Genomic DNA, 17,460 nt, shown 5'->3' with positions numbered 1-17,460 from the left:
AATCCGCATTGTCTAGATGTCTTGACCTCGCTTAGATTGGTCAGTTCTGGAAAATGGCTGAAAGTGTCATCTGTTTTGCAGACTCCCAAAAAAATATGAATTTCCATGAAAACGGACAGTAAAACCAAGCATATCCCATCTCATTCTAACGTCCTGCGTCACTTCCTACTCTCCTTTAGGGTGTCTCCGCTGCAGAAGTCTGAGGTGGTGGAGATGGTGAAGAAGCAGGTGAAGGTGATCACACTCGCCATCGGTGATGGCGCCAACGATGTGGGAATGATCCAGACGGCACACGTGGGCGTGGGAATCTCTGGCAACGAGGGCCTGCAGGCCGCCAACTCCTCCGACTACTCTATCGCACAGGTGAGGGCTCCGGAGTGAAGTTCCTCCAAGGTACAGATCTAGGATCAGCTTCCCCTCCCCCAATCCTAACATTAACCATTAGTGGGGAAAATGTCAACTTGACCCTGTCTAGGGGCATCTCATTACTCCCACAGGGGAGGAGTTTGGAAGGAGTGTTAGGGTTCAAGGGGTTTACTTTGTGCAGGTATGCTAGACCCATCTGATCCAGTGATACATCTTAGTTTACCCAGGTGAGCAGCAGCAGGGCAGGCATCTGTTCACACCTCATTCTATAGCCACAGTTAGGAACCGATATAGAAACCCTATCTTGAAAATCCTAATGTATACGCATTACTTCTTCAGTAACCAGTTTGTCTGAAAATCATCTTGCATAAGCAGCATTGTGCCGGTAACAAAAGCAACAGGGTTTATCTACTGCATCGTTATCTACTGCATCATGGGTTGTTTTTCTTCGGTCTCCTTCCATTATTTCGTGGTATGTGCTGCCTATGCCTGTACATATAGCCACAGGGCCTGTGAGCGAGCCAAGGCCAGTTCACTAAAGCACGATGCTGTCTCCATAGCATCGGATTACTCTGACAAAGACTGTCTTGTCTTAAGTGCCCCCATTATCTATCTACATGACATTCAGAATGACGAATGCAGAAGGCTTCATTTAATCGGTTTAGGTTGCATCCCGGTAACGTATCGAATTAGCTTCCAGGCGTGTTTCACCCTCATTGGCATGTATCAGTGTTCTTTCTTCAATTTACTGTGCAATAAAATCGACCTTTGCAGTTGTAATAGATATTTCCTTGAATTGTACTATACAGGCCACAGCCCTGTCCAGACTCACTCCAAATGTATATATTTATATATAGACTGTAGCATCATAGCTGCATAGCAAGACAGTTCAGCATTACACTACCTGAATACAATGCACAGTACAATACTGTCCATTTACTTAGAAATCTATTTTGTGAGGTCAGCTATACATGCTAGTTCTATGTGATTGAGATCTACATGCAGCACTGTGAAACTTGTTCTGAGATCAGCTGAATGAAGTTCAGGGCCCAGGCACCCCTGCTGTCCATCCGTCATCAGCTCATAGCTGTGGGAATACAGGCCGTTTGATCCCAGAGTGCCAGGGGTCAGCAGAGCAGAATCCCCTTAAACGTTTTAATTTGCTATGGAATACAGTCTCCTCCCTACTGTTTCTCTGAAAGATGACTTGGCTGTTAAAATAATCACAATTCTGTTGACGTTTGACTTCATAAAGGCCTATACGTTACAAAAGTAATTTACTTAAATTTACTTTACATACAACTCAAGGTACTTAGAACTGGAAAACAGGATGAGATGTTGAGCTTCCCTACAGCAGCGTTACAGTATGTGCATTGTTTCTAAAAGCTAAGCTTGACGGTAACCAAGACAAAACAGTTCCCCAAGAGCAACCTTCTCAATCTAATCAACGTTATCAAAAAGCGCTTACACGAATATGACGTCCACCGCATGCCCCAAATAGTAGGATTATCAGAAACCCATTAAAGTATTATGTTGAGCCATGGGAGAGTGTTCCCCCTTTCTGCCTCTCCCCTTTTCAACAACTTAAGGCAAAACTAAGCCCAAGCTGTATTAAACTGTGAAAAATGCCTGGAATGTGTCCGTGAAGACCTTGCCCTCAACTCCCCTCTGGCCCTTCAGTTTCCTGCTTTCAAATGATGATAAGATTGTTCCTTTATTTAATCCAAGAGTTCCTCTCAAATGCTGTTTTTTTCTCAAGGCATAGCCCCGGTCCTGGGTTGTCCAGGAACACTCTGTATATAAACTGTATAATGCCTGTCTTACAACTTTTAGGTTATTCATTTATCTTGGCCCTTCTCCCTTCCCTCCCACACAGTTCAAATACTTGAAGAATCTTTTGCTGGTCCACGGCGCCTGGAATTACAACCGTGTATCCAAGTGTATCTTGTATTGCTTCTACAAGAACATTGTCCTGTACATCATCGAGGTAAGTCATGCAGCTCTCGACACGAACAGCCTCAGTAGGGTTCCCAGGGCAGTGGTAAGGCAGTAAACTAGATTGGTATATAAAAGGTGGATTTTCCGCATGACATTACCAGCTTAAAGTGAAGGGATTTTCCTCTTTAGTATATTTTTATGTCTAGGCCTATGCTAGAATGCTAGTTTGCCAATTTGTCTCTGTCTATATACAGAAAAATATAACATGAATAAAACAGATTCCATGTATGTTCCGCTTTACTGACACTGTCGCCAAGAATCCATTGCCAGTTTTTAGAAAGCTGCAGTATAGATAATAGGAATGCTGCTCACCATGTTAAACCTCTTGGCCTCCGTGGTCTGGGATGGCATTTGACAGAATCCAGACCTCGTGCTGATAGCAGCTTCAGATCTACCAACAAGAGTGACCTGACAAGCTGAGGGCTTGCTATCAGCACCAACTTTATCACAGGGTGCTTGGACGCTTTCATCTATAGCCCAACACACTTGACTGAAGGAAGTTGCACCTCTGGAACAGCTCAATGTTTTTCTGAAAGTCCCTGAAGCAGTGAAGCGGCCAATTAGCTTTTGGTATGACTAATATATATAAAGTCTGATGTCCCCACAGTAAGGAAACATTATAAATAAACTCAGTTCTCATCTCTCAATACTTTTTTTAACCAATTTTTTTCAGAAACAGTTACCCCCTCTCTTTTGGCTGGCAATCCTTGTGCCTGAAATGTCTGTCCCTCTGGGGAGCCAGTGATACAGACACACTCCCCTCTCCCCCTGAGTGAGACATCACTGTGTGCTCCCAGGCGCACTGGAAGATTAGACAAGGGTCTTCTGGGCCCAATCATCCTGATGATGTCATGAGAATGTCACCACTACTGAAAAAATGCTCCCGGCGCATTACAGAGACCATAGGGTTGTACGCTGTAAGCGACACAACCCGTACAGAAATATGTGCCATCTTTTTCTGGGCCACTTGATCTTTGAACTCCTTTTTCATCTTGGTTTTGGTTTATGTGCTGCGGTAAATCTCGGCGTAACCCAAAGGATTCCAGTATGTCTGCATCTAGTCTTTGTATGAAGGCCCACAACTATAGAAAACATGTCTTTCAATGGTTTCCTCTAACTTTGCGCTGTTACGACATGACTTCTGAGAGACTGATGTCCAAGATAACATAACCATTTTGAATGGTAGTAATCTGCCTTTTGTTGACATGTCAACAGGAAACCCATTTTCATAGGGCATCATAGACGTTCAGATCCTTGAATATTGTCTCGTTCACCATTTCCCTTTGACTCAGTCTACTCGTTAAGTACAGCTTGGATGTCTGTCAAACCATTTAGGTATAGGATACCAAATGTAAATGAGAAACAAAAATTAAATTCAAATTGCAATCAAGGGCTGCCGCTGCTGGAAGCAAGTACACAGTATGGTCAGAAATTAGACATTTAAATGTAAAGGCTAATTCCTTTCATGTTGTCTTGGCTTTTGCCCCCTTGGTGTAATCTTGTTGCACCCACTGGGAAACACTCTTTGAACTTGAAATAGTTGGCAAAAATGTTGACATGAATTCAAAAGACCAGAGGTTCTCATCACACACCAGGCCATATGACCCTCTCTCATTCCTTTATGTAAATGATCCATGGACTTGACTAGTGGTGGTTTTCCTGTCTGAGCCCCCCCCCCCACTTTATTTAGCCTATTGTGTCCAGCCACCAGCGCTCTTTCAAATATACAATTTCCCTTTTCATAAGCAGGTTGTTTCTCTCCGCTTGTCCGCAAGGCGAGTCTCTTCCCAGCACACCTTTTGTTAACACCCTGAAAATGTAACTCCCCCTTGTTCTCTGTACCCTCCTTCAGGGGATTCATATACATAATAGAGGATTTTCTTCTCTGTTTGCTGCTTTGTATAGTATAAAACACCCCTGTTTTGTAAGGGTCTGACAGCCAAGACACTAGCAACCCAGGGGAGGGCTAAAAGTTACATTTGTTGCTCTAATAGGTTTACTTTTGTAGGCACATGTTTTTACTCTCCCGCTCCCAGGCCATGTCCTTGAATAAGAAATGGGGAGAAAAGTAGAAAAGGGTCGTTTTCACTTTTCTCTGAGAACATTGTCTGTTTCAGTGCGCATTAAAAACCGAATAGCATGGCTAGGAGATTGAATAGAGGACTGTAGCCTGACCTGGCCTTCTCTGGTCTCACTTGTTCTGTTCTCTCCTTCACTCCCTAGCATTAACCTTTGGTGGTTTCAAAAGCATAGAGGGGGGGAAAGGGTTTTTCATGGCCATTGTAGGGAAATGTCAGTGTAGACTGAGAGGAAGAGGCGAAGCTAGAGTTTTCATTCTCGCCAAAATCTGTCCAAAGTATGCCCAATGCGTTTCTATGGGCTTATTTTGGACCTAAGCTTGTCGCGTGCCTTCCCCCCATTTGGGACAATGACTCCCGTTGGTTAGGGCGGAGACATGACCGTCTTGTCATTATATACAGATGTCTGGTGGTGGGAGGAGCAGCTGTGTTTATAATTGCTGTTTTGTTGGGAGCCTGGATGGATGGAGGTTAATTGAGAGTCAGAAAGTGAGGGAGGGACAGGTGGGGCTGCCATTCAATGCCCCAGTCAGGTTTCTCATCGTCTCTCTCCCCCCCAGCTAATGAGCTGTATTTTTCTGACAGGACACTCATTCAGAGGGAGAACTCTAAATTGACAGGACTTTTAACTTTTTCATAACTTTGTGAGGTATAGTTGGAGGAAGACCATAATGATCAGAACATTAAGGGGGAAATGAGGGAGCTGAAGACTCTAAAGAGTTATGTTACACACATGCCAAAGGATATTTAACGCAGCAGTCATACGGTACTTTCCTCTGTCTATAATCTTTGCAAAGATAAACCAACTAAACAAAAACTATTAGAAAAAATGGAAGGATGAGCCACATTCAAAGAAGATACCTTTTCAATGATGATACCTTCATTCAAATGTTTGGTCTAGCTGGGCCTACTTGGTTTGATTGACACGTCGTCAAGTGGCCCCAGAGAGACTGATGGACAAGTGGCATTTATGAGGTAATTACAAGAAGCTCATTTGGCGGGGCTCAGAAAACCTGGAGAACGCCTCAAGCTTGAGAGAGGAGGGCTCCCCTAGTGCAGAGCACAGCCTGCTGACTGGTGCCACACTGTGAATACATCCACAAACCAGGGCCCCATCCAGCATTGTAACACAGGGTGCCCTCCTGTTTAGCACCACACGTTTCCAGCATATTTACTAGCTCCTGTTTCTTCATCCCTCTTTCTCCTTTGCCTTTTTATATGGGGGATAAGGAGTCTGTTGGTATTTTTTCATGGGTTCTGCATAGGGGCAAAGAGTGCTGTGATTTGTTGAGGACAAATGTCACTCCTCTCTCTCCCTCCACCCACTTCTTCCCACAGAGACGCCTACGGAGCTGTGGGACGGCGTCTCGGAATCATTGATTTTTGATTCTGCTGATGAATTACCAGGGACCTTCTTTATTGGCGGCTTGCTTTCCTTCCTTCCTCCGATCTGTTTTTCCTAATGTGCACTGGGAGAGGTCAGCCGCCGCCCTCTGCTGAGGGGGAAAAATAAGAAGGAAAAACTCCTGCCTGGACCTTTCCCTAATGAGCGAATCAATGCATCTGTCTCAAGAGAGAGGGAGAGCGGGTGAGAGGAGTGCTGGTGGGACCTGAAGGACCAGGCCAAAACACTCAGGCAGAAGCTGTTACAGCATGCTCTGAATAGGCTTCTTTTTAAACTTAGCACAACAATATATCAGCCCAGAGCCCCTCATTGAGCCGGCCCTTAATTAATTCAGCACTTTGACCCACCCGCTAGGCCAGCCACATCATACTGCCGGTTTAACCTGCTCCATGGCTTTCGCCTCGTCTCACCGTAACCCGTAGCAACAGGGTCTATATATTATTTAGTGAAGACAGACCCTTAAACACAATTTTATTTCTGATGGATGTACAGTAACATGGGACTTTAATCAAATCAAAATGTCACATGCTCCGAATACATCAGGTGTAAACTTTACCGTGAAATGTTTACTTACACGCCCTTCCCCAAAAATGCAGATTCTTCTGTGTGAGGGAGCACAATGCCAGACACCTCCGGGTGAGTCACATGTTCTTGTGTGTGTGTAAAGAAACAGGAGTTGACCACCACTGTCCCCCACTTTAAAAAGCAGCATCATGGTAGAAAGGAAAAGGGGATAGCTAGTCAGTTGTACAACAATGCATGCACCTGATGATGGGAAGATTGGGCGCTGGAAGAGGGGGGTGGGGTTTATGGTTTAGGAGCGCACATACACACACTTGCTTCACTCTCCTCGCCCAAGGGAATGAACGGGAGGGGTGAGCGGGTGACAGACATTTGTTTTGGGAACATTTTTGCGCATTCGCTCGATTGAATGGGAAGGTCCTGGCTGGTGGGTTGGGAATTTGGCATGTAAAGAGTGGGTGGAGGTGGCGGGTGAGGCCCTTTGTCCGAACTGAGAATTTGTAGTAATTCAGGCCCTCATAATGCAGTTAAATGAAGCGAGGAAATGTTCGCTGCCTGGCCGTGGCACAGAACAGCAACCCAACAGAGAGGGTCTGTCCAACGCCACTGTCTGTCCACACAATTACACAGAGACAGGCTGTTTCTTTCTGTGCCTGTCATATGCTTTAATTAACATGGTTGGAAATCGATTTACGTTGTTTGTATGAAAACAAGTCCACCATCAATAACAAAATGTGTTGTCGTTGCAGTCTCTGGATATTTCTCCAAAAAGTAGTATTTTTCGGTAGTAGTTTGTTATAGACAACAACCAGCAAAATCTACCCTTCCCTATATTCCAAAGCGGTGGCAGTTTGTTTCTTGCCTGACAGTTGAAGCTGTGTCCAGACAAGTCTGACTAATCAAGATATGAGGTGATAACATGCATCTAAACCATATGAATCTTAGTCATCTTCACCTCCCCCCTCGGTGAGCAGATCCAAGGCTGTCTTTATCCAGCCAGTCTGTCCAACCCCATGGCTCCTGCCTCATCACTAAGGCTGGCTGTCACTTGGATATCGCTGGCTGGCTCATTGGAGGGAAACGGTGGGCTTGATATACTATATGTTCATATGTCATCTCGAGCTAAATCCATGGGAAATATTACACTGTGGAAATGGTATCTCTTAGGCTTCGTTTTGCCACTCCCACTAAGTCAGTCATACTTGGTCCCTGTCTCCTGTCCCCCCCCCCCCCCCCAAAGATTGAGAGGCAGTGCCTTCAGAGACTAATGATGTGTTGAGCACAGGTCAGAACTTCAAAGGGACCAATATTAGATTATAGACTCATTCTAGCTCTTTTTACATTGCCTGGAAAAATGTTCTTCAATTCCTTTAGTAAAGGGCATATTACTTAATGTCAGGATGTCTTTTTGATTATACCTAATAGAAATACCTTATTTTAATGGAAGTTAACATTATAGGAATTAATGATATTGTATTGGTACAGTATGTGCAGTAGGTGTCAATGTGATGTTTCTTTATTGTCATTAGACAGTAAAGAGTGTCCCGTCAGGGATGGAGGGTGATGGTATGATATCTGCAGATCCTCTTCGGACACCCATGGACTGATGCTAATTGACTAATGGGGGCACCTCTCTCCATTACTATCAGTGATGGAAAGCATGCATTCAAAAGGAGGAGGGGGCAAGATCACATGCACTTCTATCACTGATGAAGGAACCCAATCTACTGCTTGAAAAAACACCTAAAAGATAAATGTGACAGCTGAAAAGGAAAATATTCACTTTAAGTAAAGATGTGAAACCATCGTCTTTGTGTTGGCAAAATGTTTTTGTTTTTTTATCTTACCTGTGTCATTAATAACAATCACCTCGCGTCCCTTTGTTCTTCAATGTTGCACATCTAATGTCCTTTTTGTCACCTTCAGATTTGGTTTGCCTTCGTCAATGGATTCTCTGGTCAGATTCTGTTTGAGCGCTGGTGCATCGGCCTGTACAATGTGGTGAGTGCTAATGTGATTTATATTACTGTGGAAGCGCATGTTATATAATTCTCCTCCCCTGTTGCTCTCTGGCAAGAGAACTAATTTGCCATGGCACTCCAGACGTGATCCCTTTACTGCGGGAAATGTCCCATTTATTTATGACCTGTTGTCAAGTCCATATTCCCCTCGTGCCCCGAACTATGTACCGAATGTGAGAACAACAGCCTTGCATGCCCCTAAAGAGTGTAGTTAGTAAATGCGGTCATTTGTGAATTATAAAGGAACCGGTGGAATAGAGCAGCACACAACCAGCTCTGAACAACTGGTGTCCCACAGGGTTCTGTGTTGGGTCCCCTCCTATTGAACCAATGTCAAATCAAAATTGTATTTGTCATGTGCTTTGCAAACAACAGGTGTGGACTAACAGTGAAATGCTTAAGGGCCCTTCCCAACAATGCAGATAGAAAGAAAATAAAGAAATTATTGGAAAGTAAATTGCGTAATAACATATTCATAATGAATAACGATAGCTTTGCTATATACACAGGGTGCCAGTCCCGAGTCGATGTGCAGGGGTACAAGGTAATTGAGGTAGATATGTACATACAGTGGGGCAAAAAAGTATTTAGTCAGCCACCAATTGTGCAAGTTCTCCCACTTAAAAAGATGAGGCCTGTAATTTTCATCATAGGTACACTTCAACTATGACAGACAAAATGAGAGAAAAAAATCCAGAAAATCACATTGTAGGATTTTTTATGAATTTATTTGCAAATTATGGTGGAAAATAAGTATTTGGTCAATAACAAAAGTTTATCTCAATACTTTGTTATATACCCTTTGTTGGCAATGACAGAGGTCAAACGTTTTCTGTAAGTCTTCACAAGGTTTTCACACACTGTTGCTGGTATTTTGTCCCATTCCTCCATGCAGATCTCCTCTAGAGCAGTGATGTTTTGGGGCTGTTGCTGGGCAACACAAACTTTCAACTCCCTCCAAAGATTTTCTATCACTTGTAGCGTTATACTGTTTATTAAAGATGTACCCAAGTCCATAGACAAAAAAAGTGAAGGAAGTGAGATGAGAGAAGTTGCCCACACATCGTTGACGGCCCGCAAATGGAAGTGAGTTCGTCACCGACCAAGAAATTAGAACATAGTCACAGCTCTGGCTGTTTTCAAAATTGCTCAATAAACCGTGGCTCTGTGGCAGGCAGTCTGTCAGAAGCAGCAGGCCACATCCCCCCATGGCAATGCTTGGCACCCTGAATGAGAATAGAGCCTATGCAGTGGAGCATGTCCTAATGCGGCCCACCAGTCCGCAGGGCACCCCGGCCATACTGTACAATACTGACACTGCTTTCACTTCTTCTCTCACTCCTCTTCGCCGTCTCTCTCTCTGCAGAGAGAAACATTACAACACCACATAGAAATGACACTAGCGCCGCGAAAATACCTAACTAGTAAGGGCGTTGCAGATGTTCGTCCAAGACGGAGCGTGTCGAATTAAAATAAAAGCCCAAAAGTGCTAAACACTCAACAGCCTCCACTCAATAAAATCAGTCAGTCATAACTTCAGCATATGACCATCAATGCAAAAGTGAAGCATTTTTTGTGTGTTTTCAATGATGCACTGTTTCCTCCCCAAAATGTTTTATGATCACATAAAAAAATAAAGGTTTGTCAATTTAGCAGACGCTCTTAACCTTAATTGCTCCTGTAATTTGCTATGGTTAAGGGCCTTGCTCAAGGGAAATTAGATTTTTCACCTAGTCGACTCGGTTACTGGCCCAACGCTCTTAACCACTAGATTGTATGCTATCCCAAATGTGTGATGAACTGGGGATGACCTGTCTAATGGACAGGATGAATAATCTCATGTTGTTGATCATAGTGAGCAAATTGTCTCTTTTCAGACATGTATCTTAATAGGACATCATTAGTGTCTCCTTGTTTTCACTAACGAAGTAATGGAATCAATAACGTCTTGAAGGTCCTCGCCATTATAAAAACCCTGGCTTTTATTGAGTTATTCACTGTGGAATGATAGAATTCCCATCTAAAAATTGTATCTGATACGGTCTTTGCTAACAGGCCGTTAATTTAATCTGCTTAGATTCTGAGTTTACTACCTTTATCCTAATTTCTGAGTTTTGTCAGGGGATATGTTGACATTAGTGTGTTTGTGTGTTTAGATTTTCACTGCTCTGCCTCCTCTCACGCTGGGCATATTTGAGCGTTCATGCAGGAAAGAGAACATGCTGAAGTACCCGGAACTCTACAAAACCTCCCAAAATGCCATGGGCTTCAACACCAAGGTAGGTCATGTGTCCGTTTATGCTGCATTGAAGAACGTTAAAGGAACATTGTCTCAACAATTCCATAATTTTCCACTTTTATGCATCATGTTTGTCTGGGACACATTTTCATTCATAGTAAAGTCAATGCTTAAGTATTTCTAAGCTTAAATAGGTTAACTTAGGTTTACTTTGCACCAACAAACAAAAAGCGAGACAGAAGACTGCAATTAACCAGGCTGTTTTTTTTCTAAACCTCCTTTCTGTCTCCGAATTGACATCCTTTACACACAATGGAGACCTGATAAGCTCCAAACGCGTCTTTCCCCATTGGCCTGTGTCTGACCTATGGGGTCTCTACCACCAGTCTGACCGGGTGCAATGGTCAGAGGGTGTCTGCCTGTCTGTCTGCCTGTCTGTCTGCCTGTCTGTCTGCCTGTCTGTCTGCCTGTCTGTCTGCCTGTCTGTCTGCCTGTCTGTCTGCCTGTCTGTCTGCCTGTCTGTCTGCCTGTCTGTCTGTCTGTCTGTCTGGAGGGGCTGTCGGTTAGCTTTCCCTGCTGTCTGTTAATGAAGATGTCTCCCCTTCTCCACGCCTACCCCTCCCTCCCTCCATCTACCACCCCCGCCTAACTCCCTTACTTTACAGCCGTGGAGAGCCGGTTAGTGCAGCATGGAGACGGATTAAAGCCCGAGTGGCCACAGAGGTCATGGGCGACAGGGACAGGAGAAGTGGGGGGATAGCGGCCCGGAGGAGTGGGGGTGTAAAGGAAGAGTGCTCTTCTGCCAGGGTGTGATGGCATCCAATGTGGAAAATTATGCAATTTGTTTAAGCAAGGGCCTGTTTGCACTGGAGTCCTTCTGCCTAGTCTGGCAGAGCTTGGCCTAAGTACTGTCAATAAGACAACCCCAGTCTACTGGTCTCTCTCGACCCCGGGAAGTTGGCCTGCATGGGGCCAGTCACCTCAGTTAGTGACCCACGGACCACAGCCGACATTTCCCCCTCATAGCTTTTAGTTGTGTTTGGGTGAGAGTATGGCCCAGTGTTACATGACCCTCCAGGGAATAGCAGGATGATATTGTGCAAGACAGGCCACTCTGAAAAAACTGACTTGTTGATTCATATTGGTTTTCCACCATTTTTGTTTGACCAGTAATTTCTTAACACATGTAAATAATGACTTGTCCAGGTCACCGTTGTGTTTTAAATGGACTGTCAACTCTTTCCCTCTGATATTGTCTTTGCCACATGGCCCTAGGCGAGGTGCCAAAAATCCAGCAGGAATTTGCCCGAATCCCCTTTCTTTCTGCACGCCTGAGTCTTTTGTACACAAACAGATACTGTCTGGGTGAATTAAAGGCATTTGTGTTGAGGAAGGGGGCAGGGGAAGGGTGTGAAATATTTAAGACGTCGCCCGCCCTCGCCACTGGGCCCCCTTTCACCACTGTGGCCCCTTTCACTTTTAATTACATATTCTTGACACTTCAGTCACTCTAATAAACCTCAGTCCCCTGATGTGGCCACCAGTAATTACACTGTCCCCCCTGCTCTGTGCAACAGCATTAAAGAGGAAGGGGTGAGGACTGGAAATATTTGGCTCGATATAAAGTACATGCATTCATGCTTTTTTAAGCAATTAGGCGCTGCACAATGGGCCTGAATCTTTTAGCCTGGGCACGAACAAGGACAGGCAGGCATTCACACTGGTGTTCTTCGAAACTCGCCGGGATACAGCGGAGGGGGGTAGAATTGGGGGGAGGGGAGTGAGGCTTCACTGTGACAAATTATTATGAACATTCGGGGTGGCAGATAGCCTAGTAGTTAGGGCGTTGGGCCAGTAACCGAAAGGTTGCTGGATCAAATCCCCAAGCTGAAAAGGTACAAATCTGTCGTTCTGCCCCAGAACAATGGAGTTAACCCACTGTTCCCCGGTAGGCCGTCATTGTAAATAAGAATTTGTTCTTAACTTACTTACCTAGTTAAATAATAGGTTAAATACATTTTTTTAAGTATTTATTGATTTCATTAGTATTCATTAGGTTGCTGGGCACTTGGAAAGTCTGTTTTTTCCACACTGTGTTGTGCTGGGCAGAGTGAGGAGGGTGATGTGAGGTGTTGTTCCACATTGTGTTGAGCTGCGCAGAGTGAGGAGGGTGATGTGAGGTGTTGTTCCACATTGTGTTGAGCTGGGCAGAGTGAGGTGGGTGATGTGAGGAGGTGTTGTTCCACATTGTGTTGAGCTGGGCAGAGTGAGGAGGATGATGTGAGGTGTTGTTCCACATTGTGTTGAGCTGGGCAGAGTGAGGAGGGTGATGTGAGGAGGTGTTGTTCCACATTGTGTTGAGCTGGGCAGAGTGAGGAGGGTGATGTGAGGAGGTGTTGTTCCACATTGTGTTGTGCTGGGCAGAGTGAGGAGGGTGATGTGAGGAGGTGTTGTTCCACACTGTGTTGTGCTGGGCAGAGTGAGGAGGGTGATGTGAGGAGGTGTTGTTCCACACTGTGTTGTGCTGGGCAGAGTGAGGAGGGTGATGTGAGGAGGTGTTGTTCCACACTGTGTTGTGCTGGGCAGAGTGAGGAGGGTGATGTGAGGTGTTGTTCCACACTGTTGAGGTGGGTGATGTGAGGAGGTGTTGTTCCACACTGTGTTGTGCTGGGCAGAGTGAGGAGGTGTTGTTCCACACTGTTGAGGTGGGTGATGTGAGGAGGTGTTGTTCCACACTGTGTGGTGCTGGGCAGAGTGAGGAGGGTGAACGGGAGGAGGTGGTGGTGTTCCACACTGTTGTGCTGGGCAGAGTGAGGAGGGTGACGTGAGGAGGTGTTGTTGTTCCACACTGTGTTGTGCTGGGCAGAGTGAGGAGGGTGATGTGAGGAGGTGTTGTTCCACACTGTGTTGAGCTGGGCAGAGTGAGGAGGGTGATGTGAGGAGGTGTTGTGCTGGGCAGAGTGAGGAGGGTGACGTGAGGAGGTGGTGTTCCACACTGTGTTGTGCTGGGCAGAGTGAGGAGGGTGACGTGAGGAGGTGGTGGTGTTCCACACTGTGTTGTGCTGGGCAGAGTGAGGAGGGTGATGTGAGGAGGTGTTGTTCCACACTGTGTTGTGCTGGGCAGAGTGAGGAGGGTGATGTGAGGAGGTGTTGTTCCACACTGTGTTGAGGTGGGTGATGTGAGGAGGTGGTGTTCCACACTGTGTTGTGCTGTGCAGAGTGAGGAGGGTGATGTGAGGTGTTGTTCCACACTGTTGTGCTGGGCAGAGTGAGGTGGGTGATGTGAGGAGGTGGTGTTCCACACTGTGTTGTGCTGTGCAGAGTGAGGAGGGTGATGTGAGGTGTTGTTCCACATTGTGTTGAGCTGCGCAGAGTGAGGAGGGTGATGTGAGGTGTTGTTCCACATTGTGTTGAGCTGGGCAGAGTGAGGTGGGTGATGTGAGGAGGTGTTGTTCCACATTGTGTTGAGCTGGGCAGAGTGAGGAGGATGATGTGAGGTGTTGTTCCACATTGTGTTGAGCTGGGCAGAGTGAGGAGGGTGATGTGAGGAGGTGTTGTTCCACATTGTGTTGAGCTGGGCAGAGTGAGGAGGGTGATGTGAGGAGGTGTTGTTCCACATTGTGTTGTGCTGGGCAGAGTGAGGAGGGTGATGTGAGGAGGTGTTGTTCCACACTGTGTTGTGCTGGGCAGAGTGAGGAGGGTGATGTGAGGAGGTGTTGTTCCACACTGTGTTGTGCTGGGCAGAGTGAGGAGGGTGATGTGAGGAGGTGTTGTTCCACACTGTGTTGTGCTGGGCAGAGTGAGGAGGGTGATGTGAGGTGTTGTTCCACACTGTTGAGGTGGGTGATGTGAGGAGGTGTTGTTCCACACTGTGTTGTGCTGGGCAGAGTGAGGAGGTGTTGTTCCACACTGTTGAGGTGGGTGATGTGAGGAGGTGTTGTTCCACACTGTGTGGTGCTGGGCAGAGTGAGGAGGGTGAACGGGAGGAGGTGGTGGTGTTCCACACTGTTGTGCTGGGCAGAGTGAGGAGGGTGACGTGAGGAGGTGTTGTTGTTCCACACTGTGTTGTGCTGGGCAGAGTGAGGAGGGTGATGTGAGGAGGTGTTGTTCCACACTGTGTTGAGCTGGGCAGAGTGAGGAGGGTGATGTGAGGAGGTGTTGTGCTGGGCAGAGTGAGGAGGGTGACGTGAGGAGGTGGTGTTCCACACTGTGTTGTGCTGGGCAGAGTGAGGAGGGTGACGTGAGGAGGTGGTGGTGTTCCACACTGTGTTGTGCTGGGCAGAGTGAGGAGGGTGATGTGAGGAGGTGTTGTTCCACACTGTGTTGTGCTGGGCAGAGTGAGGAGGGTGATGTGAGGAGGTGTTGTTCCACACTGTGTTGAGGTGGGTGATGTGAGGAGGTGGTGTTCCACACTGTGTTGTGCTGTGCAGAGTGAGGAGGGTGATGTGAGGTGTTGTTCCACACTGTTGTGCTGGGCAGAGTGAGGTGGGTGATGTGAGGAGGTGGTGTTCCACACTGTGTTGTGCTGTGCAGAGTGAGGAGGGTGATGTGAGGTGTTGTTCCACATTGTGTTGAGCTGCGCAGAGTGAGGAGGGTGATGTGAGGTGTTGTTCCACATTGTGTTGAGCTGGGCAGAGTGAGGTGGGTGATGTGAGGAGGTGTTGTTCCACATTGTGTTGAGCTGGGCAGAGTGAGGAGGATGATGTGAGGTGTTGTTCCACATTGTGTTGAGCTGGGCAGAGTGAGGAGGGTGATGTGAGGAGGTGTTGTTCCACATTGTGTTGAGCTGGGCAGAGTGAGGAGGGTGATGTGAGGAGGTGTTGTTCCACACTGTGTTGTGCTGGGCAGAGTGAGGAGGGTGATGTGAGGAGGTGTTGTTCCACACTGTGTTGAGGTGGGTGATGTGAGGAGGTGGTGTTCCACACTGTGTTGTGCTGTGCAGAGTGAGGAGGGTGATGTGAGGTGTTGTTCCACACTGTTGTGCTGGGCAGAGTGAGGTGGGTGATGTGAGGAGGTGGTGTTCCACACTGTGTTGTGCTGTGCAGAGTGAGGAGGGTGATGTGAGGAGGTGGTGGTGTTCCACACTGTGTTGTGCTGGGCAGAGTGAGGAGGGTGATGTGAGGAGGTGTTGTTCCACATTGTGTTGTGCTGGGCAGAGTGAGGAGGGTGATGTGAGGAGGTATTGTTCCACATTGTGTTGAGCTGGGCAGAGTGAGGAGGGTGATGTGAGGAGGTGTTGTTCCATACTGTGTTGTGCTGGGCAGAGTGAGGAGGGTGACGTGAGGAGGTGTTGTTGTTCCACACTGTGTTGTGCTGGGCAGTGTGAGGAGGTTGATGTGAGGAGGTGTTGTTCCACACTGTGTTGAGCTGGGCAGAGTGAGGAGGGTGATGTGAGGAGGTGTTGTGCTGGGCAGAGTGAGGAGGGTGATGTGAGGAGGTGTTGTTCCACACTGTGTTGTGCTGGGCAGGGTGAGGAGGGTGACGTGAGGTGTTGTTGTTCCACACTGTGTTGTGCTGGGCAGAGTGAGGAGGATGACGTGAGGAGGTGTTGTTGTTCCACACTGTGTTGTGCTGGGCAGAGTGAGGAGGGTGATGTGAGGAGGTGTTGTTCCACACTGTGTTGTGCTGGGCAGAGTGACGAGGAGGGTGATGTGAGGTGTTGTTCCACACTGTGTTGTGCTGGGCAGAGTGAGGAGGGTGATGTGGAGGAGGTGGTGGTGTTCCACACTGTGTTGAGCTGGGCAGAGTGAGGAGGGTGATGTGAGGAGGTGTTGTGCTGGGCAGAGTGAGGAGGGTGATGTGAGGAGGTGTTGTTCCACACTGTGTTGTGCTGGGCAGAGTGAGGAGGGTGACGTGAGGAGGTGTTTTTGTTCCACACTGTGCTGGGCAGAGTGAGGAGGGTGATGTGAGGAGGTGTTGTTCCACATTGTGTTGTGCTGGGCAGAGTGAGGAGGGTGATGTGAGGAGGTGTTGTTCCACATTGTGTTGTGCTGGGCAGAGTGACGAGGGGTTGTTGTTCCACACTGTTGTGTTGGAGGGTTGGGTTGTTGTTCCACACTGTGTTGTGCTGGGCAGAGTGAGGAGGGTGATCTGGAGGAGGTGGTGGTGTTCCACACTGTGTTGTGCTGGGCAGAGTGAGGAGGGTGATGTGACGAGGGGTTGTTGTTCCACACTGTTGTGTTGGAGGGTGAGGTGGGGCTGTTGCCAGTGGGAGGCTAATTGGGTTTAAACGTGTAGTTGTAACATTGGAGATCATCTGTCACACATTGAACCACATAGAGAGGGGGGTACTCCTACCCCAGCGTGGGGGCTTGTTGGCAGGGTGGGAGGTGAAGTAAGGGGGGGTGGGACTAAGGGCTCTTGTTTTGTTAAGGTGAGAAGGTCATGCCAGAGAGGCCAAAGTATGACATAGAGCCCAGAACAAGACACACTCCTCCTGTTCCTCCTCTCCTCCGGTTTCCTCATCTGTTTCTAGTGCTCACTAGTGTTTTTTTTGTATGAAGCCTGCTTTTTATTTTATTTATCTTTTGCAGAAATACTGAGACATTTTCGCTTTTGTACAACAAATAATCCGCATCCCCAGACTTCACCCCGCAGCCCCAGACGTAACTTCCGACCACAGAATCCCCAATTGCTGACTTAACTACACATGACACAGATCCACCATTAGGGAATCTGCACTAAAGGGAAACAAGTTGGAGTACAAAGAAAACCATGCTGCATATGCCTGCTCTTTTAAACAACTGTTTCGAGCACTAAGAGTTGATCGTTATTCCAAAATTGCTTAAAACTTGTGAAAAACGCATCGACTTCAATAAGCCAGCGGTTTTA

General features: G+C 46.9%; 1 protein-coding gene across 4 annotated transcripts in view; it reads left to right on the top strand.

The window, feature by feature from the left end:
- Positions 1-17,460, top strand: part of LOC139366421 (ATPase phospholipid transporting 8A1) — a 195,705-nt gene that overhangs the window by 148,275 nt on the left and 29,970 nt on the right. For all 4 annotated transcript variants that reach the window (XM_071103888.1, XM_071103891.1, XM_071103892.1 and 1 more), the window contains 4 exons: positions 180-363; positions 2,243-2,353; positions 8,296-8,370; positions 10,547-10,669. In XM_071103888.1, the coding sequence (XP_070959989.1) occupies positions 180-363; positions 2,243-2,353; positions 8,296-8,370; positions 10,547-10,669 (493 nt within the window). The remainder of the gene's footprint in view (positions 1-179; positions 364-2,242; positions 2,354-8,295; positions 8,371-10,546; positions 10,670-17,460) is intronic.

The sequence above is a fragment of the Oncorhynchus clarkii genome, chromosome 14 (assembly GCF_045791955.1).
Source record: "Oncorhynchus clarkii lewisi isolate Uvic-CL-2024 chromosome 14, UVic_Ocla_1.0, whole genome shotgun sequence".
Lineage (NCBI taxonomy): Eukaryota > Metazoa > Chordata > Actinopteri > Salmoniformes > Salmonidae > Oncorhynchus > Oncorhynchus clarkii.
The sequence above is the reverse complement of the archived record's forward strand: the minus strand, read 5'-3'. Positions and strand labels throughout refer to the sequence as shown.